The following is a 19,456-nucleotide window of genomic DNA, read 5'->3' on the forward strand; positions in this document are numbered from 1 at the left end:
AAAGGCTGTTTACACAATATACACATTCTGTACTTACAGAGCAAAATAAGCTTAACACTTTTATATTAAAAAAACTGGGATACAGTAGGATTAGTAGCACCATGAAAAATAATTCTTCCCCCAAACTGCAGTCTTTTATTTTACTCAGTGTGATTCTTCTCTTAATTGAATTTTTAACGTGCCATTTTAGTTACTGGGCAAAATATATAATCTTCATCTTATAATCCTTGGGGAAAGTCATTCTGGACCCAAAAAGTAAATTCATTTCCTTATTTTGTTCGTAGAAAAATAATAGAGACCTTGCTCTGGCACATTGCTGAGGTACATTTGAATCTTCATGATTACTAGTCAGCATGTTCTCCTGGTCATATATAGTAGCACCATTGGTGGCAGCAGTGGTAAAGTTGGGGAGAGTGAGACATTGCATCCTGGGAATATATATATATATATATATATATATATATATATATATATATATATATATATATATATGTATCACATTTAAAAACACACAAGGAATTCTTCAAAATGTTATGTCCTCTTCATGCACACTTGACATCGACTAATACGTGTCCTCAAGTCTCCTGCTTTCAGCGTTTCTGACTGAGGTTTGCTGGGAAATAAGAAGCAAGATTATCAGATTAGCCTTTTCTGGTATTTGGTTCAAATTCATATGTAAACATTCTCTTTGTGTTTCAGTAGCTCTTCTGATGACTTACTGGTTAACTTTTGAGCAATGCAATCTAACGCAATGACTGCTATAGCCTAAGAGTCATTAGTGGTCATAGGTATTTTTGTGACGCTCCTCCCTGCTGCCATTACCCTTGTCTATTTGTCTCTCCCTCTCTTTCTCTTATACATTTTTTAATAGTCCTAGAATGAGAGGGATCTGGGAAATTGATGATGAATAAATGACAATACATAACACATAACAATTACATAAAGATAATACATAAGAAAACTATTAATGATAACAAAAGAAGCAACATATAAAAATAAATTGAAATTGAAAAAAAATTCCAGTAGGATAAAGTATCCTGAGGTCCATGTATCATATGTGATCTTACTCATTCAAACACTTGGATGAGAGCCTTGAAAATATTCTGGGAAAGGAGACTACTGGACTGGGGAAGGCAACACAGATTATTGCTTCAATTTCTGGGGTGGCTTCAGTTGCTCACTTGCTATTGAACAGGTCACATAACCTTTCCTTGCTCTGTTTTGCTTTTGAAGAATTATTACCAAGCCATCTCAAACTACATATACCTATTATTAGCCAAGTCTGCTTTGCTGACCTGAGTCTGGTATATGAGGAGAACAAGAAAGAACAAACAACATGGTCCTTTAAATTCCTAACATTTGTTGGGTATAAACCATCCATGAACTTCCTCTCTGTTCGCTAGCACCTCTGAAGGAAGCTTAGGACCTAAACTAAAGCCATACATAAGCACCTTACCTGAACATATGTGACACATCTACAGTTGCCAGCCAAAAGCTGTAGGAGTTGGCATAATAGTTGCAGGTTCCACGCCCATGACACTCAATGAAGGGAGCTGAACGAAACTCTTCCAAGCAGGAACCAGGGGAGGCCAGGGCTTGACCTGAGCCCTCCGCCCCTGCACTTGTGTGCTAGAAAAGACAAGGGAAAATGTGCCACAATACCCATGTGCCATGATACCCTAGTGAATATCCAAAGATATATGCTGAGCTGGGCCAAAAATTCAAAGCCAGTGAAGGAACTAGAGCCAGAGGTAACAGAACAGTATCCACACCAAAGGTATCCAACAAAAGAAAACAGGCAGGTTATGAAAATATGTTCCAGTAGATGTATGAGAGGGAACACAGTGCTTGGAGAGAAGCTATATGAGGTTCAAGCTTCTTACTACATAAATGATAGGGATTCCTCATATTAGATAGAAATGTAGATATGACAGACAGTCAGCTTTGATGACAAAGGCAAGGAAGAGTGCTGCATACCATCATGAAGGAATAACCAATCCAGAGAGAATCCCATCCCTGAGGACAACGGGGAATCTGGATGGTCTGACTGTGAACTGCAATCACCACGGCCGGAGCTTCACATACTGCACATCTGGTAAGGGAAAGGCAGAAGGAACACAGTCTACAGAGTAAGCATATGGGAAATAGCAGTCCCTCTTCTTTGGAAGGCTTCCTGGTATAAAAGCCCATTAAGGTGTCTTCAGTGCTCAGAAAAAGAGGAGAAAAATGCACTTTGAGAATTGCTTTTGCATAAGCCCAGCCTCCCAATATACATAATAAAGTTATAAATGAAAAGTGTAAGCTTTTTTAAAAAGAAACTAAAGAACCACTGCTATAGCATTTTCATTTTCTATTCTGCCCTAAATTTGTATCCATACTTGCTATAGTCAATGTCATAATTGCTGTAAGAGTTTGGCTTAGTGTACTGCACATACTACTTGCTGTCAAACTGCCCAACTGGAGGGGAGACATTTAGTAATGCTAAAACTGTGGTAAGAACAATGTCTGGTAAACATAAAAAGACAAGAAACAGACACTTTCTTAATTACCACCCATTATTTTTGGCCCAAAGAATATTTATTAACCATTTGGCCATATCTGTGGAAGTACAACATATCCAGAATGCTGGGCAAGTACCCAGGCACTTGGAGATGTGGCTTAAATCTATAAAATCAAGTAAAATACAGCTGAGTCTACCAAATCTTTAGTAAAGGGCACGAGGGTACCTTTTGAAATATGACTAAACCAATTTGGTAAAGTTTATCTACAAAATAGGGAATGCCTTTAGGGGATCTTTTATTCCCAAGGATGGGACTGACAAAAAAAAAAATCACACACAAAAAAATGAATTCCTAAAGGATTCGGGCAAATATATTGAAAAGGGCACCATGAATTTGCTATTAAGAGAGGCTGAATGAGGTTTAACCTTTATATTCAATGTCAAAGAAACTAGAGTTTCCAATGATTCACCCTTCATGGTTACTAGACTCCTAGGTCAATTGGGTCATGATCAGAATGAAAATGGCAATATCTAACATGCCTAGGAGGTCGAGTTAAACTAGGGTTCTAATGTAGCAACACTCTAGGAAATCTCTATTAATGGCACCATCCTCCTCTTAGTTACTCATGCGCCAAGTCTCAGCTACTACTTTCTCCTTCCCATAACTAATCATGCCAAATCTTATTTATTCTATTAATGTGATACATGTACCCTACTGAGAGTTCCAATCCACTCCTACCAGGACTACAGTGATATTCTCAATCTAACTGGTCTCTACCTCTGGACTATCCCCTTTGAAATCCATGTTATACATTGATGTTTCTGTAATCTTCCCTGTAAGCTCAAAAACTTCAGATGTCCCCATTACATACCAAATAAATTCCAAACTAAAACCTAACATTGAAAGCCTTCTACAGTCCAGGTCCAAGCTAACTTTCTGGTCTCTTCTCCCTCTGCAACTTTTAGAAACTACATTCTAGACATATCAGTCTACAACCCATTCTAATGTTCTCTACCTAGTATGCCTTTCTCCCTTATAAATGCCTGTGTCTTAAGTCCTTTACATCCTTCAAGGGCTAAGCAGTTCAAAACATATTTCTTCCATATAGTCATCTCAGATTTCTCTAGCTGGAATTAAATATCCCTTTCCCAATGCTTTCATAACACTTTACTGGATCTATTGCAGCACTTAGCCCAAGCCTGATACATATTAATTTCCATATATTTGCCTAGTGACTAGACTGTGAGCTTTTTTTGTATATTGCACTAGTCTATCATGGGTCCTGGTCAAAAGTAGATCTCTGATAAATATGGATCAAACTACATACTGCACTGAGTATAATAAAGGCACCTCTATTCTACCTAACCTGAGATGAATATGATCAGATTATTAGCTTTGGACTCATTTCTAACTAGCTAAACTAACTAGCTAAACTAACTGGAGATTGATAAGAATCAAAGGTATACCAGTGTCTCACCGACTAATGAATGGCTGGATGCTCTGGCCCTTCAGGGGCTCCATGCTCATTGGCATGGGCTCTGGGGTGGAGAGCCAGTAAGAATAGTCATTTCTTGAAGCAAAGTTGCAAACATTATTGATGTTGCAGAACATGAAAGGCATGGTACTGAAGCGACGAAGGCAGCTGCCGGCCGTTCCTGGGAAGAAATGGGGAGAAAAAGAAAAAATGTCATGATGATTAGTTTCTTCGAACATACTAACAACCTTTCAAAGAGGAACTTTCCCCCATCTCTTAGATGATAAATACACTTTAATTCTTCAGTTATAAGATGCACATTTACTCATATTTTTACATCTCTAAAATCAGGATAGATCTTACAACTTATGTAGACATTTATTGTGGTAGCTTATTATATACTCCCCAACACTGTTTCTAAACTGGTGAGGCATCTTATAAACAATGGTGTCTTACGGAGAATATTGGGTAATTTATTGTAGACGAGTGAAAGGCACACACTGATTCCTTATAATATCATATCAGTATTTCCTCTCCAGGCTGTCCTCGCTTCTTCCAAGACATCCCCAGTCGATGTCTTATGTGGGTTCACAATCTCTTTAAGCCTAGGGAAAACTGTAGTGCTGACTAATATGCACAGCAACCATGGACAGGTTTTCAGGTAAATAATACAAAGGAAAAAAGTAAATAAGGGAGAAAGGAAGAACATAAGGGGAAAAAAAAGGAAAGGAACTAGAGTCTTTAAATTTCTGAGCTGGTAGGGGCAATAGAGGTTACCTCTACCAGTGATTAGGCCATTCTTTTCTCATTTACTCACAAAAGAATGATGAAAAATGATGTACCACCCTCACACATTTTTAAGTTGACATCTCAAATTTTTCATCAGAAGTTTAAATTGATACTGTGCCAGTTATTAAGTTATTGGTTATTGTCTTTTGGCTTCAAACCCACCTTTCTATACTTTGTAATACCGGAGCCTGGAATTTTGCAAACCACATTTCAACATTGCCAGCTGTCATTTGTAGTGTTTTGTGAATATTTATATGTAAAAACAAACTTTGACATCACTCTTTTAAATGTATCCAATGTAAGTATTTGAAACCTAACAATAAACCTTTTGAAAAGTGAATAAACTCATCTTTAATAACTGGAAATTATACAGTGCTCCTTTTGTATTTGGAAATTATATTTCCATTCCACTTCTGTCACACAGTTTTATCCTAATGTACTTTTTTTATTTTGAAAGTCTTTTACTGATTAACCAATCATAGTTTTCTGAAACAAAAATTTAAAGTAACTTTTAAAAACTTTCTGTGACCCTAAGGCTTTACATGGTAAATATTTTATTTTGAATGATCATCATCATAATAATTACTAATTCACATTGATCAAAAAGATAGTTTATTATACATTTTGATAATTACTAAACATTAAAAGAAAACTTTTATTGGAAATGCATTTCCTAATGAGATGGATTAGAAGTGAATTTTAGAGCCTGAGCTAATGGAGACTTTAACAAAGCCATTATTTTGAATTATTCCTCTGAATATGTCCCCTAGAGGTTTTCATGTTTCAAGGCAATATGCCATAGTATGAGTCTTTTATAAAGTGGGAGATGGGTGATAGTGAAAGGGGATGTGGGAAACAAGATTATCCAAAGCACATACACAGGCAGTTCGACTTTAGGAGAAAGTACATATGAAAGTTGAGGATTTGTAAACTAAGTCCTTTAAAATTATGCATTGGAAATTCCTCATGTATCCAAAGGGGTATGCTTATCTCAGGCTGAAGGTGACTGACAAAAGACCAATAATTCTTAAAACTGGTAGACTGTCAGAATCACTGGGAATTTTTATATAATAGGTTTGGGATGGGGCTAGGAACCTTTTCAAAAGTTCCCCAGGTTGAATATCATTGATTTATTGTAATTTATACTTTTTCAGAAAAAAATGGCTCAGAGAGGTGAATGATTTCAAAGTCATGTGAGAACAAACAACAAAATTGACATAACTGAAAAACGAATGGGTTTAGAATTGGTAGGTGTTACAAATGAAACGATCTTCAAAATAGAAACAGACTCACAGACACAGAGAACAGACTTGTGGTCGCCAAGGGGTAGGGGGTTTGGGGAGGGTTGGACTGGGAGTCTGGAGTTAGTAGATGCAAACTATTATGTATAGAATGGATAAGCAACAAGGTCCTACTGTATATAGCACAGGGAACTATATTCAGTATCCTGAGATAAACCATAATAGAAAAGAATAAAAAAAGAATGCATATATATGTATAACTGAATCACTTTGCTGTACAGCAGAAATTAACACAACATTGTAAATCAACTGTACTTCAATTAAAAAAAAAAAGAATTGGTAGGTGTTGGAGTCAATTCTTATCTCCATCACTTTCTGAGTGTGTGGTTTTGAATAAGTCACTTAACCGCTTAGCCAGTTTGTGTGTGTGTGTGTGTGTGCGTGCGTGCATGTGGGTGTGTGAAGTGGAAAAATACAATACTTGTCCTATATCATTCTTGATCATAGTTGTGAAAATCAAATTGGATAATGAATATGAAAGTACTTTTAAATTATAAAGTAATTTAAAAATAAAACTAACAAGATATGGGGAGGGGGAAGGGTAAGCTGTGACAAAGTGGAAGAGCGGCATGGACATATATACACTACCAAACGTAAGGTAGATAGCTAGTGGGAAGCAGCCGCATAGCACAGGGAGATCAGCTCGGTTCTTTGTGACCGCCTGGAGGGGTGGGATAGGGAGGGTGGGAGGGAGACGCAAAAGGGAGGGGATATGGGAACATATGTATATGTATAACTGATTAAATTTGTAAAATAAAATTAAAAAAAAAAACAAAAAAAAAAAAAATAAAAAATAAAACTAACATTACTAATCAGGGACAGAGATGGAAATATCCCTGGTCTCAGAAAGAAAAGGAAGATGTGCATAAAAGGAATGCCCATAATGATGAGAACATGGGTGTTTGGTTGTATTTATGCTGTAGACTACCCATAATGATGCAGAATTCTGGTCACAGTTTCTAAACATTCAAAGAGACTGTGATCTCAAGAACTCTCAATGCCTCTATTAAAACTATAGACTAATGCTTCCTAGTATGCTTTTTTTCTCCCAGACAGAATGGTTTTAGTATTCAGTGTGTTTCCTCCACCCTCTCTTTTATACACCATAATCCTTTCACTAATCCAGCAGAGACTATGTATTTACTTAATCAGGTGATTGTTTCCCTAACATCAAACCTATAACTATTCTTTGCTTAGCCATCAAGATATCTCCAGTTTGATCCTTGAGTGAGCTCTAGCATAGACCCTGCAATCCAGTATCACACTTGGGATCTTGGGCCCTATCATGGCCTTCCTATGTCTGAGGAATAAGCTGTACCTGAGTCAGGGCCAGTTTATAGCCTCTTCGTCTGAATACATACCATGATGGGTCTCGTTTGACCAAATACACACATTTTGAAAAGTTATAGTGATATACAGGGTAAGAGATCCCATTTTTTCTTTGCATTACATTTGTGAATTTCATCATGTTCAAAAACTTCTAATGCTTTCTATTCACTTGATAGGTTAGAGATTTGAAGATTATAAGCTTGATTATGGGAATAAGCTAGACTCTGACAGTAAAGAGAGAATGGACTAAAAGGAGAAAAAGTTTATGGGAGGGCTTCCCTGGTGGCGCAGTGGTTGGGAGTCCACCTGCCGATGCAGGGGACACGGGTTCATGTCCCAGTCCAGGAAGATCCCACATGCCGTGGAGAGGCTGGGCCCATGAGCCATGGCCACTGAGCCTGCGCGTCCAGAGCCTGGGCTCCACAACAGGAGAGGCCACAGTAGTGAGAGGCTCGAGTACCACAAAAAAAAAAAAAAAAGAAAAGAAAAAAAAGTTTATGGGAGAAAAACTAGAGAAAATTATCTAAAAGATAAGAGTATTTTCACAATGAAGATTTGTCAATTCTAAAATTAGAAAAAGATGGTACATAAAGAAAGCAAAAGAGAGAAGGAAACGTAGCAGACGAAAGATGAAAAGGAGAAAACGAGAAATAGAAGAGAAAGAAGAAAGTTGTTGGGCAAACTCCTACTTTATTAGGCTCTTTAAAATGATCTGTGACTACTGGCTTTCATGTAGGTAGATGTGCCTGGCAGGTGTGGCCATGTGCCCTGGAACAGAGTGAGCACAGCAGACCTCTGGAGGTCTCTGTTGCTGCAGAACTGTTTTCAGAGAATGGCCCAGGTAAAGAGACTTCAGAAGGTCTCTTACTATGGAGACCCCAGAAACTGGATACATAGACTATCTTCTTAAATGTCTTTATGGAGGTAAGAGGGATAGTGATTTCTAAAATAGGCAGCCCCAGGTCAAACAATGGGGCCTCAAAATGAAAAGTCAGAATTCCAGAAAAAGAAATGTTAGGGATTTGGAAGAGGTCTTGAAAGTCATTCTGTCCAGCCTCATCCCATCAACAAAATTGCCCACCCTATAGCATAGAGAAGATGCATGAGAACACATTAAATGAAGTGGAGCCTATATGGAAATATGGTGCTTTGTACAGCTTTAAACTACTCTGATAACACTTTATAAAGCTAAGGAGCTTATTCATGAACTAGCAAAATTAAGCAATGACCTTACTGTCTTTGATCTAGAAACCAAGATTCTCTTCAGCACTTATCTTTAACTTGATAGAGACCAGTGTCAGAAAAGAGGAAACTATCTCCCATGAGTTACGAACACTGCCCACTTAAGCAGCTGCTATACTATAGAGAGCCCAGAGAATCTGTTTCCTCAATAACTAAGCTAACAAAAGTACATATGGCCCTTTCCAAATGCCTTGCTTTAGGCCAAGAATTGTACCTCACACTAGCTAATTAATGCTTTTAGTTTAAAGTTAAATATTATTTATTTAAAACTTATAGTGACTATATTCAGCTGCCCTTGACATGATCTTCAGTTTGGAAGCCCCAAAAGAATAGAGAGAGACACTTTGGCCAAGGCTACTCTAGAACCCAACAAGATTTTCAAAACAAAAACAAAATGCATAGTAAGAAATAAGATGCTGATTATCTCACCCAAGTCTTGACCGTGAGCTCTTTTATTTCCTTGTACATACAGGAGAGAAAATCCTTCATAAACCTGGATAGTTCCCTGTGGGCATTGTGGTGCATCTGTTGTCTGGCTGTGACGTGTGATGAGAAATCCATGGGCAACAGAGGAGGCTCCAGGGGGACCAGGAGGACCTTGCAATCCATCTGGCCCGGGGGGACCATCCAAACCACGGATACCTATTTCCAAAGAATCATCAGTATACAAATTAAGTAAGCTCTGATTCACTATTATGGCTATTGACACAACATTATGACCTTGTTTGATTAGTTAATATTTATAGAATGTCTACAAAGGCATTGTCAGATATCATGGATTTGGAGATAAATAAAATACAGTCCCTGCCCTCAAAGAGATTTAAATGTATTCTTTTTCTTCTGAAATTGGTTGATGACATTAGGCACTAAATAAATACTGAGGGAATGGAACATTAGATGGGAAAAAGTGATGCTTATTTGGGGGGTTTGTTTTATCTAGTCTCTTGCTGTACTAAAGGAGTGCAAAACCCATGATGAAATTTCAGCCTGCTGTTTTGTTCATCAACGAGAAAGGTAGGGTGTGGCTGTCATCAACCTGCCAGCTTCAGTGCTGATAAACATTTTCCTTTGAATCTGTCTGGGGAATTATTCTCACGCATAACTTTTTGTTTAGAGAATAGGTAGGGTACTCTAAGGAAACTTTTCAAAATGTCTAACTTCAATCTACCACTGGTTCCCATACTCCATTTGGCCACTCGACTTGACCTTATTTAAAAAATTTCTCTAAAGGGATCGATCCAAGAAGAAGATATAACAATTGCAAATATTTATGCACCCAACATAGGAGCACCTCAATACATAAGGCAAATACTAACAGCCATAAAAGGGGAAATCGACAGTAACACACTCATAGTAGGGGACTTCAACAGCCCACTTTCACCAATGGACAGATCATCCAAAAGGAAAATAAATAAGGAAACACAAGCTTTAAATGATACATTAAACAAGATGGACTTAATTGATATTTATAGGACATTCCATCCAAAAACAACAGAATACACATTTTTCTCAAGTGCTCATGGAACACTCTCCAGGATAGATCATATCTTGGGTCACAAATCAAGCCTTGGTAAATTTAAGAAAATTGAAATTGTATCAAGTGTCTTTTCCGACCACAAGGCTATGAGGTTAGACATCAATTACAGGAAAAGATCTGTAAAAAATACAAACACATGGAGGCTAAATAATACACTACTCAATAACGAAGTGATCACTGAAGAAATCAAAGAGGAAATAAAAAAATACCTAGAAACAAATGACAGTGGAGACACGACAACCCAAAACCTATGGGACGCAGCAAAAGCAGTTCTAAGGGGGAAGTTTATAGCAATACAATTCCACCGTAAGAAACAGGAAAATCTCAAGTAAACAACCTGACCCTGCACCTAAAGCAATTAGAGAAAGAAGAACAAAAAATCCCCAAAGTTAGCAGAAGGAAAGAAATCATGAAGATCAGATCAGAAATAAATGAAAAAGAAATGAAGGAAATGATAGCAAAGATCAATCAAACTAAAAGCTGGTTCTTTGAGAAGATAAACAAAATTGATAAACCATTAGCCAGACTCATCAAGAAAAAAAGGGAGAAGATTCAAATCAATAGAATTAGAAATGAAAAAGGAGAAGTAACAACTGACACTGCAGAAATACAAAAGATCATGAGAGATTACTACAAGCAACTCTATGCCAATAAAATGGACAACCTGGAAGAAATGGACAAATTCTTAGAAATGCACAACCTGCAAAGACTGAATCAGGAAGAAATAGAAAATATGAACAGACCAATCACAAGCACTGAAATGGAAACTGTGATTAAAAATCTTCCCACAAACAAAAGCCCAGGACCAGATGGCTTCACAGGCGAATTCTATCAAACATTTAGAGAAGAGCTAACACCTATCCTTCTCAAACTCTTCCAAAATATAGCAGAGGGAGGAGCACTCCCAAACTCATTCTACGAGGCCACCATCACCTTGATACCAAAACCAGGCAAGGATGTCACAAAGAAAGAAAACTACAGGCCAATATCACTGATGAACATAGATGCAAAAATCCTCAACAAAATACTAGCAAACAGAATCCAACAGCACATTAAAAGGATCATACACCAAGATCAAGTGGGGTTTATTCCAGGAATGCAAGGATTCTTCAATATACGCAAATCAATCAATGTGATACACCATATTAACAAGTTGAAGGAGAAAAACCATATGATCATCTCAATAGATGCAGAGAAAGCTTTCGACAATATTCAACACCCATTTATGATAAAAACCCTACAGAAAGTAGGCATAGAGCGAACTTTCCTCAACATAATAAAGGCCATATATGACAAACCCACAGCCAACATCGTCCTCAATGGTGAAAACCTGAAACCATTTCCACTAAGATCAGGAACAAGACAAGGCTGCCCACTCTCACCACTCTTATTCAACTTAGTTTTGGTAGTTTTAGCCACAGCAATCAGAGAAGAAAAGGAAACAAAAGGAATCCAAATAGGAAAAGAAGAAGTAAAGCTGTCACTGTTTGCAGATGACATGATATTATACATAGAGAATCCTAAAGATGCTACCAGAAAACTACTAGAGCTAATCAATGAATTTGGTAAAGTAGCAGGATATACAATTAATGCATAGAAATCTCTGGCATTCCTGTACACTAATGATGAAAAATCTGAAAGTGAATTCAGGAAAACACTCCCATTTACCATTGCAACAAAAAGCATAAAATATCTAGGAATAAACCTACCTAAGGAGACAAAAGAACTGTATGCAGAAAATTATAAGACACTGATGAAAGAAATTAAAGATGATACAAATAGATGGAGAGATATACCATGCTCCTGGATTGGAAGAATCAATAATGTGAAAATGACTCTACTACCCAAAGCAATCTACAGATTCAATGCAATCCCTATCAAACTACCACTGGCATTTTTCACAGAGCTAGAACAAAAAATTTCAAGATTTGTTTGGAAAAACAAAAGACCCCGAATAGCCAAAGCCATCTTGAGAACGAAAAACGGAGCTGGAGGAATCAGGCTCCCTGACTTCAGACTATACTACAAAGCTACAGTAATCAAGACAATGTGGTACTGGCACAAAAACAGAAAGATAGATCAATGGATTAGGATAGAAAGCCCAGAGATAAACCCACGCATATATGGTCACCTTATCTTTGATAAAGGAGGCAGGAATGTACAGTGGAGAAAGGACAGTCTCTTCAATAAGTGGTGCTGGGAAAACTGGACAGGGACATGTAAAAGTATGAGATTAGATCATTCCCTAACACAATACACAAAAATAAGCTCAAAATGGATTAAAGACCTAAATGTAAGGCCAGAAACTATCAAACTCTTAGAGGAAGACATAGGCAGAACACTCTATGATATAAATCACAGCAAGATCCTTTTGGACCCACCTCCTAGAGAAATGGAAATAAAAACAAAGATAAACAATTGGGACCTAATGAAACTTCAAAGCTTTTGCACAGCAAAGGAAACCATAAACAAGACCAAAAGACAACCCTCAGAATGGGAGAAAATATTTGCAAATGAAGCAACTGACAAAGGATTAATCTCCAAAATTTATAAACAGCTCATGCAGCTCAATAGCAAAAAAACAAACAATCCAATCCAAAAATGGGCAGAAGACTTAAATAGGCATTTCTCCAAAGAAGATATACAGACTGACAACAAACACATGAAAGAATGCTCAACATCATTAATCATTAGAGAAATGCAAATCAAAACTACAATGATATATCATCTCACACCAGTCAGAATGGCCATCATCAAGAAATCTAGAAACAATAAATGCTGGAGAGGGTGTGGAGAAAAGGGAACACTCTTGCACTGCTGGTTGGAATGTGAATTGGTACAGCCACTATGGAGAACAGTATGGAGGTTCCTTAAAAAACTACAAATAGAACTACCATATGACCCAGCAATCCCACTACTAGGCATACATCCTGAGAAAACCATAATTAAAAAAGAGACATGTACCAAAATGTTCATTGCAGCTCTATGCACAATAGCCCAGAGATGGAAACAACCTAAGTGTCCATCATCAGATGAATGGATAAAGAAGATGTGGCACATATATACAATGGAATATTACTCAGCCATAAAAAGAAACGAAACTGAGCTATTTGTAATGAGGTGGATAGACCTAGAGTTTGTCATACAGAGTGAAGTAAGTCAGAAAGAGAAAGACAAATACCGTATGCTAGCACATATATATGGAATTTTAAAAAAAATGTCATGAAGAACTTAGGGGTAAAACAGGAATAAAGACACAGACCTACTTGAGAATGGACTTGAGGATATGGGGAGGGGTAAGGGTAAGCTGTGACAAAGCGAAAGAGAGGCATGGACATATATACACTACCAAACGTAAGGTAGATAGATAGTGGGAAGCAGCCGCAGAGCACAGGGAGATCAGCTCGGTGCTTTGTGACCGCCTGGAGGGGTGGGATGGGGAGATTGGGAGGGAGGGAGACGCAGGCGAGAAGGGACGTGGGAACAGATGTATATGTATGACTGATTCACTTTGTTATAAAGCAGAAACTAATAAAAAGATCAAAAAAATAAAAAATAATTTTAAAATTTCTCTATTTACAGGCCTTTGGCCACCGTGTGTATAGATTTTCATTTGGGGGAATTTCACAGCAATGCACATATATGTGATGAAGATGGCACTAACTTGTTTCTTCCCTAGAAATACAGTTAATGAAACAGGAGGGTGTTGGTTCTAGGAGCAACACAGTTATCACCAATCTGCCTTGTTGCTGCTGCTAGTTTTTACCAATACAAACCTTTATGTTTATATTATTTAGAGTTATATTTAGATTACCTAAAACATATTGAGGGACTTCCCTGGTGGCGCAGTGGTTAAGAATCCGCCTGCCAATGAAGGGGACACAGGTTTGAGCCCTGGTCCATGAAGATCCCACATGCTGCGGAGCAACTAAGCCTTTGCACCACAACTACTAAGCCTGTGCTTTAGAGCCTGCGAGCCACAATGACTGAGCCCGTGTGCTACAACTACTGAGTCCATGTGCCACAACTACTGAAGCCCACGTGCCTAGAGCCCAGGCTCCGCAACAAGAGAAGCCTCCACAATGAGAAGACCACACACCGCAACGAAGAGTAGCCCCTGTTCGCTGCAACTAGAGAAAGCCCATGCACAGCAACGAAGACCCAACACAGCCAAAAATAAATAAATAAAATAAATAAATTTATTCAAAAAAATATTGAAAATTATCAGAACAGTTAAGTACAGTGAGTACTTGGAAAATCCTCATTTTGAGGAAAAGCTGGGTTTTCCAGTGCTCTAAACACATAAATAAAAACCACCTTTCTATGCTTCTCTTATACTGGCACATCTGTGTCATCCCATTTTTCCCAAGCAACAGACTCCCCACCTAGCTATGCTCTCTCAAGAGGAGGCTCTCACAGCTTCAATCAGAGGCCGTATGTCCAGAGGTCCCCCAGACTTAAAAACTAGTATCAGCAGCACATCTCACCTGGCTGGCCTGGTAAACCTGGGTCTCCTTTGTGCCCTCCTGCACCATCAAAGCCAGGGAGTCCATTGCGTCCAGGATCTCCTGGAGGGCCAATTGGACCTACAGGAAAATGAAGTAGGGTTTTCAAATGTGGGTAGAATAAATCCACATCCAGATAGATTTGGGACACTTAGGTCCTCGAGTGTCACTGAATTCATAATCTGGTTTTGTCTTTAATTCAGATAAACGAAGGAACAGCTCAAGCCCAGGACAAAAGAAGCAGACAAGGATTTAGCTTTAACTTTAAACAATTCATTTGCCTCTGTGGAGATTTCCATAATATGGCAGTTGTGTTCTCCTTGCCTTCAGAAAAAGATAGAGCACAAGGCCAACTTTTATTATATATCTCACCATAGGCAAGGCTGTTACTGCCTGGTACACTTTATTTATGAAAAGACTGCTATTAAGCCACCTGATAAAACAGAAAGACTGAAGTTAGTTTCTAGCTTTCTTTTTAATCAAAGTTGGCTGCAAGCATAGAGTTAAATGGCCAACTAGATAGGATTTAGTTTAAAAATCAGGAGGCCTCACAGTGGGGAATTGATAGCCCACCAAATCAGCCTCTATCCTTCTTGTGGTTGGGATAGAGAAAGCACCATATCTTAAATGCATATTAATTTCATTATAGAGATTTTAACAACATTAACCTAATCATTCAAGTTAGGATAGCCAGAGGAGTTAAAAGAAATTGGACTGGGCCTAAAAGAAATTAGGGCATGAGAAATGAACATTTTCAAGGAGAAAAGGAAATGGAACCTGGTGGTCTGGTATTCTACTAGTTGCTGAGACTCCTATTGTCAGAGACAAACTCTAACAAGTGAAAGAAGAATGAGGGAAATATTTTCAAATACCTAAGGCTTAAAAAGATGATCTACAAAGGTACCTGGTAAACCTTGAGGTCCTGGTAGTCCTGGTAGACCTTTTAATCCAGGCTGGCCTGGAACCCCTGGTGGACCAGCATCTCCTTTGATTACAATACTCTGTCCTGAAGGACCAGGTAATCCAGGGGGACCTAAGAGGCAAAGCACATGAAGTTGAAGGTAGGGAAGAGAAAGGTCGGAAAGAATGGATGCCAAAGTAACCTCAGATCATAATAAGAATTGGTTTGAGAGAAACAAGTTACATGTATTGGAATTTGCTATGTCCAACAGAAATCTGTTTGGGAAAATTATCATTATCTCACCCAAAGGCTGAAAAAATAAATAATTTTCTTAGGGTCCATGGACAAATTAGGCAAATTGTCTCAATTTTCAAGCCTTGAATCATGACTCGGTTACAAGAAAGTCTAATCCAGTGCAAATCTGTGAACACTGGTGTCAAGGTTAGACAATTCTATTTGCTGTAGAGTCCATTCTGATTCTAACATCATTTGCAGTTCTTGTTTGTTGTGCTTGTCAAGGGACCCACTGAACTAACTAGTAGAGGAATTTAGTAGATGCTCTGTTTCACAGTTTACAGGAAACCTCTTTAAGTCTCTCAGCAAAAAGAACTCTTTTCATATTAAAGATATACAAACATACTTATGTGACTTGCTCTTGTGATCTATTCAAATGAATATGGGAAAGTTAGTATAAAGGTCAATAAAAATCTCATTGAAGCATTCTTGTTGGTCCTGCATCTACCTTAAACTTAAAACGTCTGCTCCTGATAATACATTATTGAAACAGAGAGCTTGATAAGATTAGTTAATAGAGAGAGAGTCCTACCTATTTCCCCCCAATTGTTGGGGACTGAGGCTCTGAAAGTTTTGGTTGAAAGGCAGAATGCAAACTTTCAAATTCTTCAATGAGTTTAAGTATCAGGTATAACTAGCTCCAGAAATAACTCTTACCTGGGGGGCCAATAAGTCCTGGATCCCCCTCATGGCCAGTTGAACCAGGTTCTCCGCTGGGTCCTTTCATGCCTGCAAAGAAGGTGCACACAATTGCACAGCAAAGCAACAGGGCCACAGCCTTTACCCAGCCAAATCAGAAAATGGGTGTCTTCTCCCAAAGGAGTTTAATGTAAAGGGGGAAACTTCCAAACACCCCTTCAAATACCTGGAAATCCTGGAACACCAGGGAGACCAGGATCTCCTTTCATTCCATTGAGACCTGGCCGGCCAGGATTACCCTGAATAAATAAAATCATTAATTTTAGAAAAAAGTTGGGGAGAGGGAAGGAAGTGAGAGCATAGGTGGCGATTTGTAGCACTGGCTCTAGAGTCAGACTTCCAGAATTCAAAACCCAATTCACCTCCTATTAGCTTGTGTGACCTTGAGTTGTTTAACCTCTTTGATGCATCATTTTCTCACCTCTAACATACAGAAAATAATAGTATCTACTCCATGAAGTTGTTGTGAGGACTACATGAGATAATTCATGTTAAGTACTTAGAAAACTGATTGGCATATGATGTATACTTAATAAATTTAGTTATTCTTTTACTATCATTAACAAAGGCACTTCTTTTTTAGTGTAGCCCTTATGTGGTAAGTGTATGAATTAGAATCTAAGAAATGATAAAGTCTGAAAGACTAAGCAAAAAATTATAGTGGGCTTATTAATTAATTGGGTTTGAGGACCAGGAAAACTATGGGAAGAAGAAGAGTTGAAAATAACTCCAGAATGGATCTAAAGGGAAAATAAGTGTGGAACGATGAAGCTCTTATTAGTAGTAATGAAAAAGAGGCAAGGCTGGAACATCTTATGCCCAAAAGTAAGAAAGAACTTTAAAATGGAGGGCATGTCAGAAAGTCACAGGATCCAGCTTGAAGGGGCTCCCAAATCTAGGACAGGTTGAGCATCAAAATAAGTAATGATAGAATAAAAATTATGAATCATTGAAGAGAATGAGAATTTATGAGTCCATAATGATAACAAATAGACAGTAAATAGAAGAGAAGGGAGTCTCTTGCTTACAGTAGGGTTGAGTGGTATATGTGGAGGTAGTTGCCACTATCACAGTATTGAACAGTTGAGGCAAAAATCATAAATAGATATTATATCTAGGGAGAAATTTTGACGTGGAATAGTATATATATTTGCATTATCTTAATGTGTCTTCCTGTAGCTTTGCTTATTAGTTACAAGGGGAAGAATAGTAACCATGCAGTGGAGAAACAAGGTAACAACTTGAAGGGAAGATCAAAATTAACATAACTAGGGCTTCCCTGGTGGCGCAGTGGTTGAGAGTCCGCCTGCCGATGCAGGGGACACGGGTTCGTGCCCCGGTCTGGGAAGATCCCACATGCCACGGAGCGGCTGGGCCCGTGAGCCATGGCCGCTGAGCCTGCGCGTCCGGAGCCTGTGCTCCGCGACGGGAGAGGCCACAACAGTGAGAGGCCCGCGTACCGCAGAAAACAAAAAATAATAATAAAAATTAACATAACTAATGAAGGGCAGATGAATATCATGGGCCTCCATATCTGAGAACACACCACTCATGGAGTATTCTACCTGGGGATGCATAACCTGAATCTAATTATGAAGAAACAGCAGACAAAAGAAGAAACATTCTTTTTTTTTGTTTTTTAAATGGGAACGGCTACATTTCTTCAAAAATGTCAAGGTTACGAAAAAAAATAGGTTTAGAAACTGTTTCAGATTGAGGGAGAATAAAGAGATATAACAGTTAAATGCAATGCATAGTTTGGTCTGGATCCTATTTTGGAGGAGGAAAAATGCTATAAAGGATATTACTAAGTCAATTGATACAATTAGAACTTGTGGGCAGAAATAAAAATGTTACATCAATGCTCAATTTCCTGAAGGTGAGAACTGTACTATGGTTATATAAAAGAATATATTTAATTTTAGGAAATATTACACACTGAAGTATTTAGTGATAAAGGGACATGATAGATACAACTTATTCTCAAACATTTCAGAAAAAATACATAATTATACACACACACGCATACACACACAACATACATACGGAGAGCAAATGGGGCAAGACATTAACAATTGGTTCATCTGGGTAAATGTGGTTTTTCACCATTCTTGCAATTTTCCTATAAGTTTAACATTATTTCCAAACAAAAATTAGAAAAGTGCAAATGTAAGAACTTGCATGAAAGAAAATGAACAGAACTCGACAATACCAGATTTATAAAATGTTGGTATCAGACAGTAGTCTTGAATCAGGCATAGTGACATGTGAACTGGAAGGACATGGGAAATGAATGAGCTAGGAAGTGAGTAGAGAATGAATAAAGAGAAGATTAAAATTTTAAGTCTAGATGTCTAGAAGAATAGTGATAACAGGAAAAAATGGTTAGCTGTTGGAAAGCTTTACGGACAATTTCTTTAGATATTTTTTTTCTGCTATAAAGCAGCCATCAGAGTTAAAAGACTGAGCCCAGACCCTGTTGGCTGCAAAATCTAACAGCAATCCTCCTGAATGAAGGAAGGAAGCTTTGAGGATCCATAAAGAAGTATGTGACTTTCTGGGTCACTCAAACCAAGGTGGAAAACACATGAACACAGACATGGGGATATGCTATTATTCTCTTTTTACAGGTAAAGACAGAAACGCAAAGTGTCTGTCTGCCTTCCTCACAGACACAAAGTAGAAGTGTACAGAGGAGCTGAAATCTGACCCTAACTCTATCTAATTTCAAAGTCTAAAATATCCCCACACTCACCATGATTACTTCTCTATGGAAGGACTACTCCTCCACATGCAATGCTCTCATAAATAAATAAATAAATAAATAAATAAATACACACACACACACACACACACACACACACACACACACATAGCTTAGTCA

At 38.1% G+C, this 19,456-nt stretch overlaps 1 protein-coding gene across 2 annotated transcripts in view; it reads right to left on the minus strand.

Annotated features, from left to right (window-relative positions):
• Positions 1-515: 515 nt before the first annotated feature.
• COL4A5 (collagen type IV alpha 5 chain) overlaps positions 516-19,456 on the minus strand; it is a 237,857-nt gene continuing 218,916 nt past the window's right edge. For both annotated transcript variants that reach the window (XM_060088071.1, XM_060088072.1), the window contains 9 exons: positions 16,739-16,811; positions 16,531-16,602; positions 15,583-15,711; positions 14,661-14,759; positions 9,066-9,278; positions 3,979-4,156; positions 1,978-2,092; positions 1,457-1,629; positions 516-613 (listed from right to left, as the gene is read on the minus strand). In XM_060088071.1, coding sequence (XP_059944054.1) covers positions 532-613; positions 1,457-1,629; positions 1,978-2,092; positions 3,979-4,156; positions 9,066-9,278; positions 14,661-14,759; positions 15,583-15,711; positions 16,531-16,602; positions 16,739-16,811 — 1,134 coding nt within the window. In that variant the 3' untranslated portion in view covers positions 516-531. The remainder of the gene's footprint in view (positions 614-1,456; positions 1,630-1,977; positions 2,093-3,978; positions 4,157-9,065; positions 9,279-14,660; positions 14,760-15,582; positions 15,712-16,530; positions 16,603-16,738; positions 16,812-19,456) is intronic.

Source organism: Mesoplodon densirostris, chromosome X (assembly GCF_025265405.1).
Source record: "Mesoplodon densirostris isolate mMesDen1 chromosome X, mMesDen1 primary haplotype, whole genome shotgun sequence".
Classification (NCBI taxonomy): domain Eukaryota; kingdom Metazoa; phylum Chordata; class Mammalia; order Artiodactyla; family Ziphiidae; genus Mesoplodon; species Mesoplodon densirostris.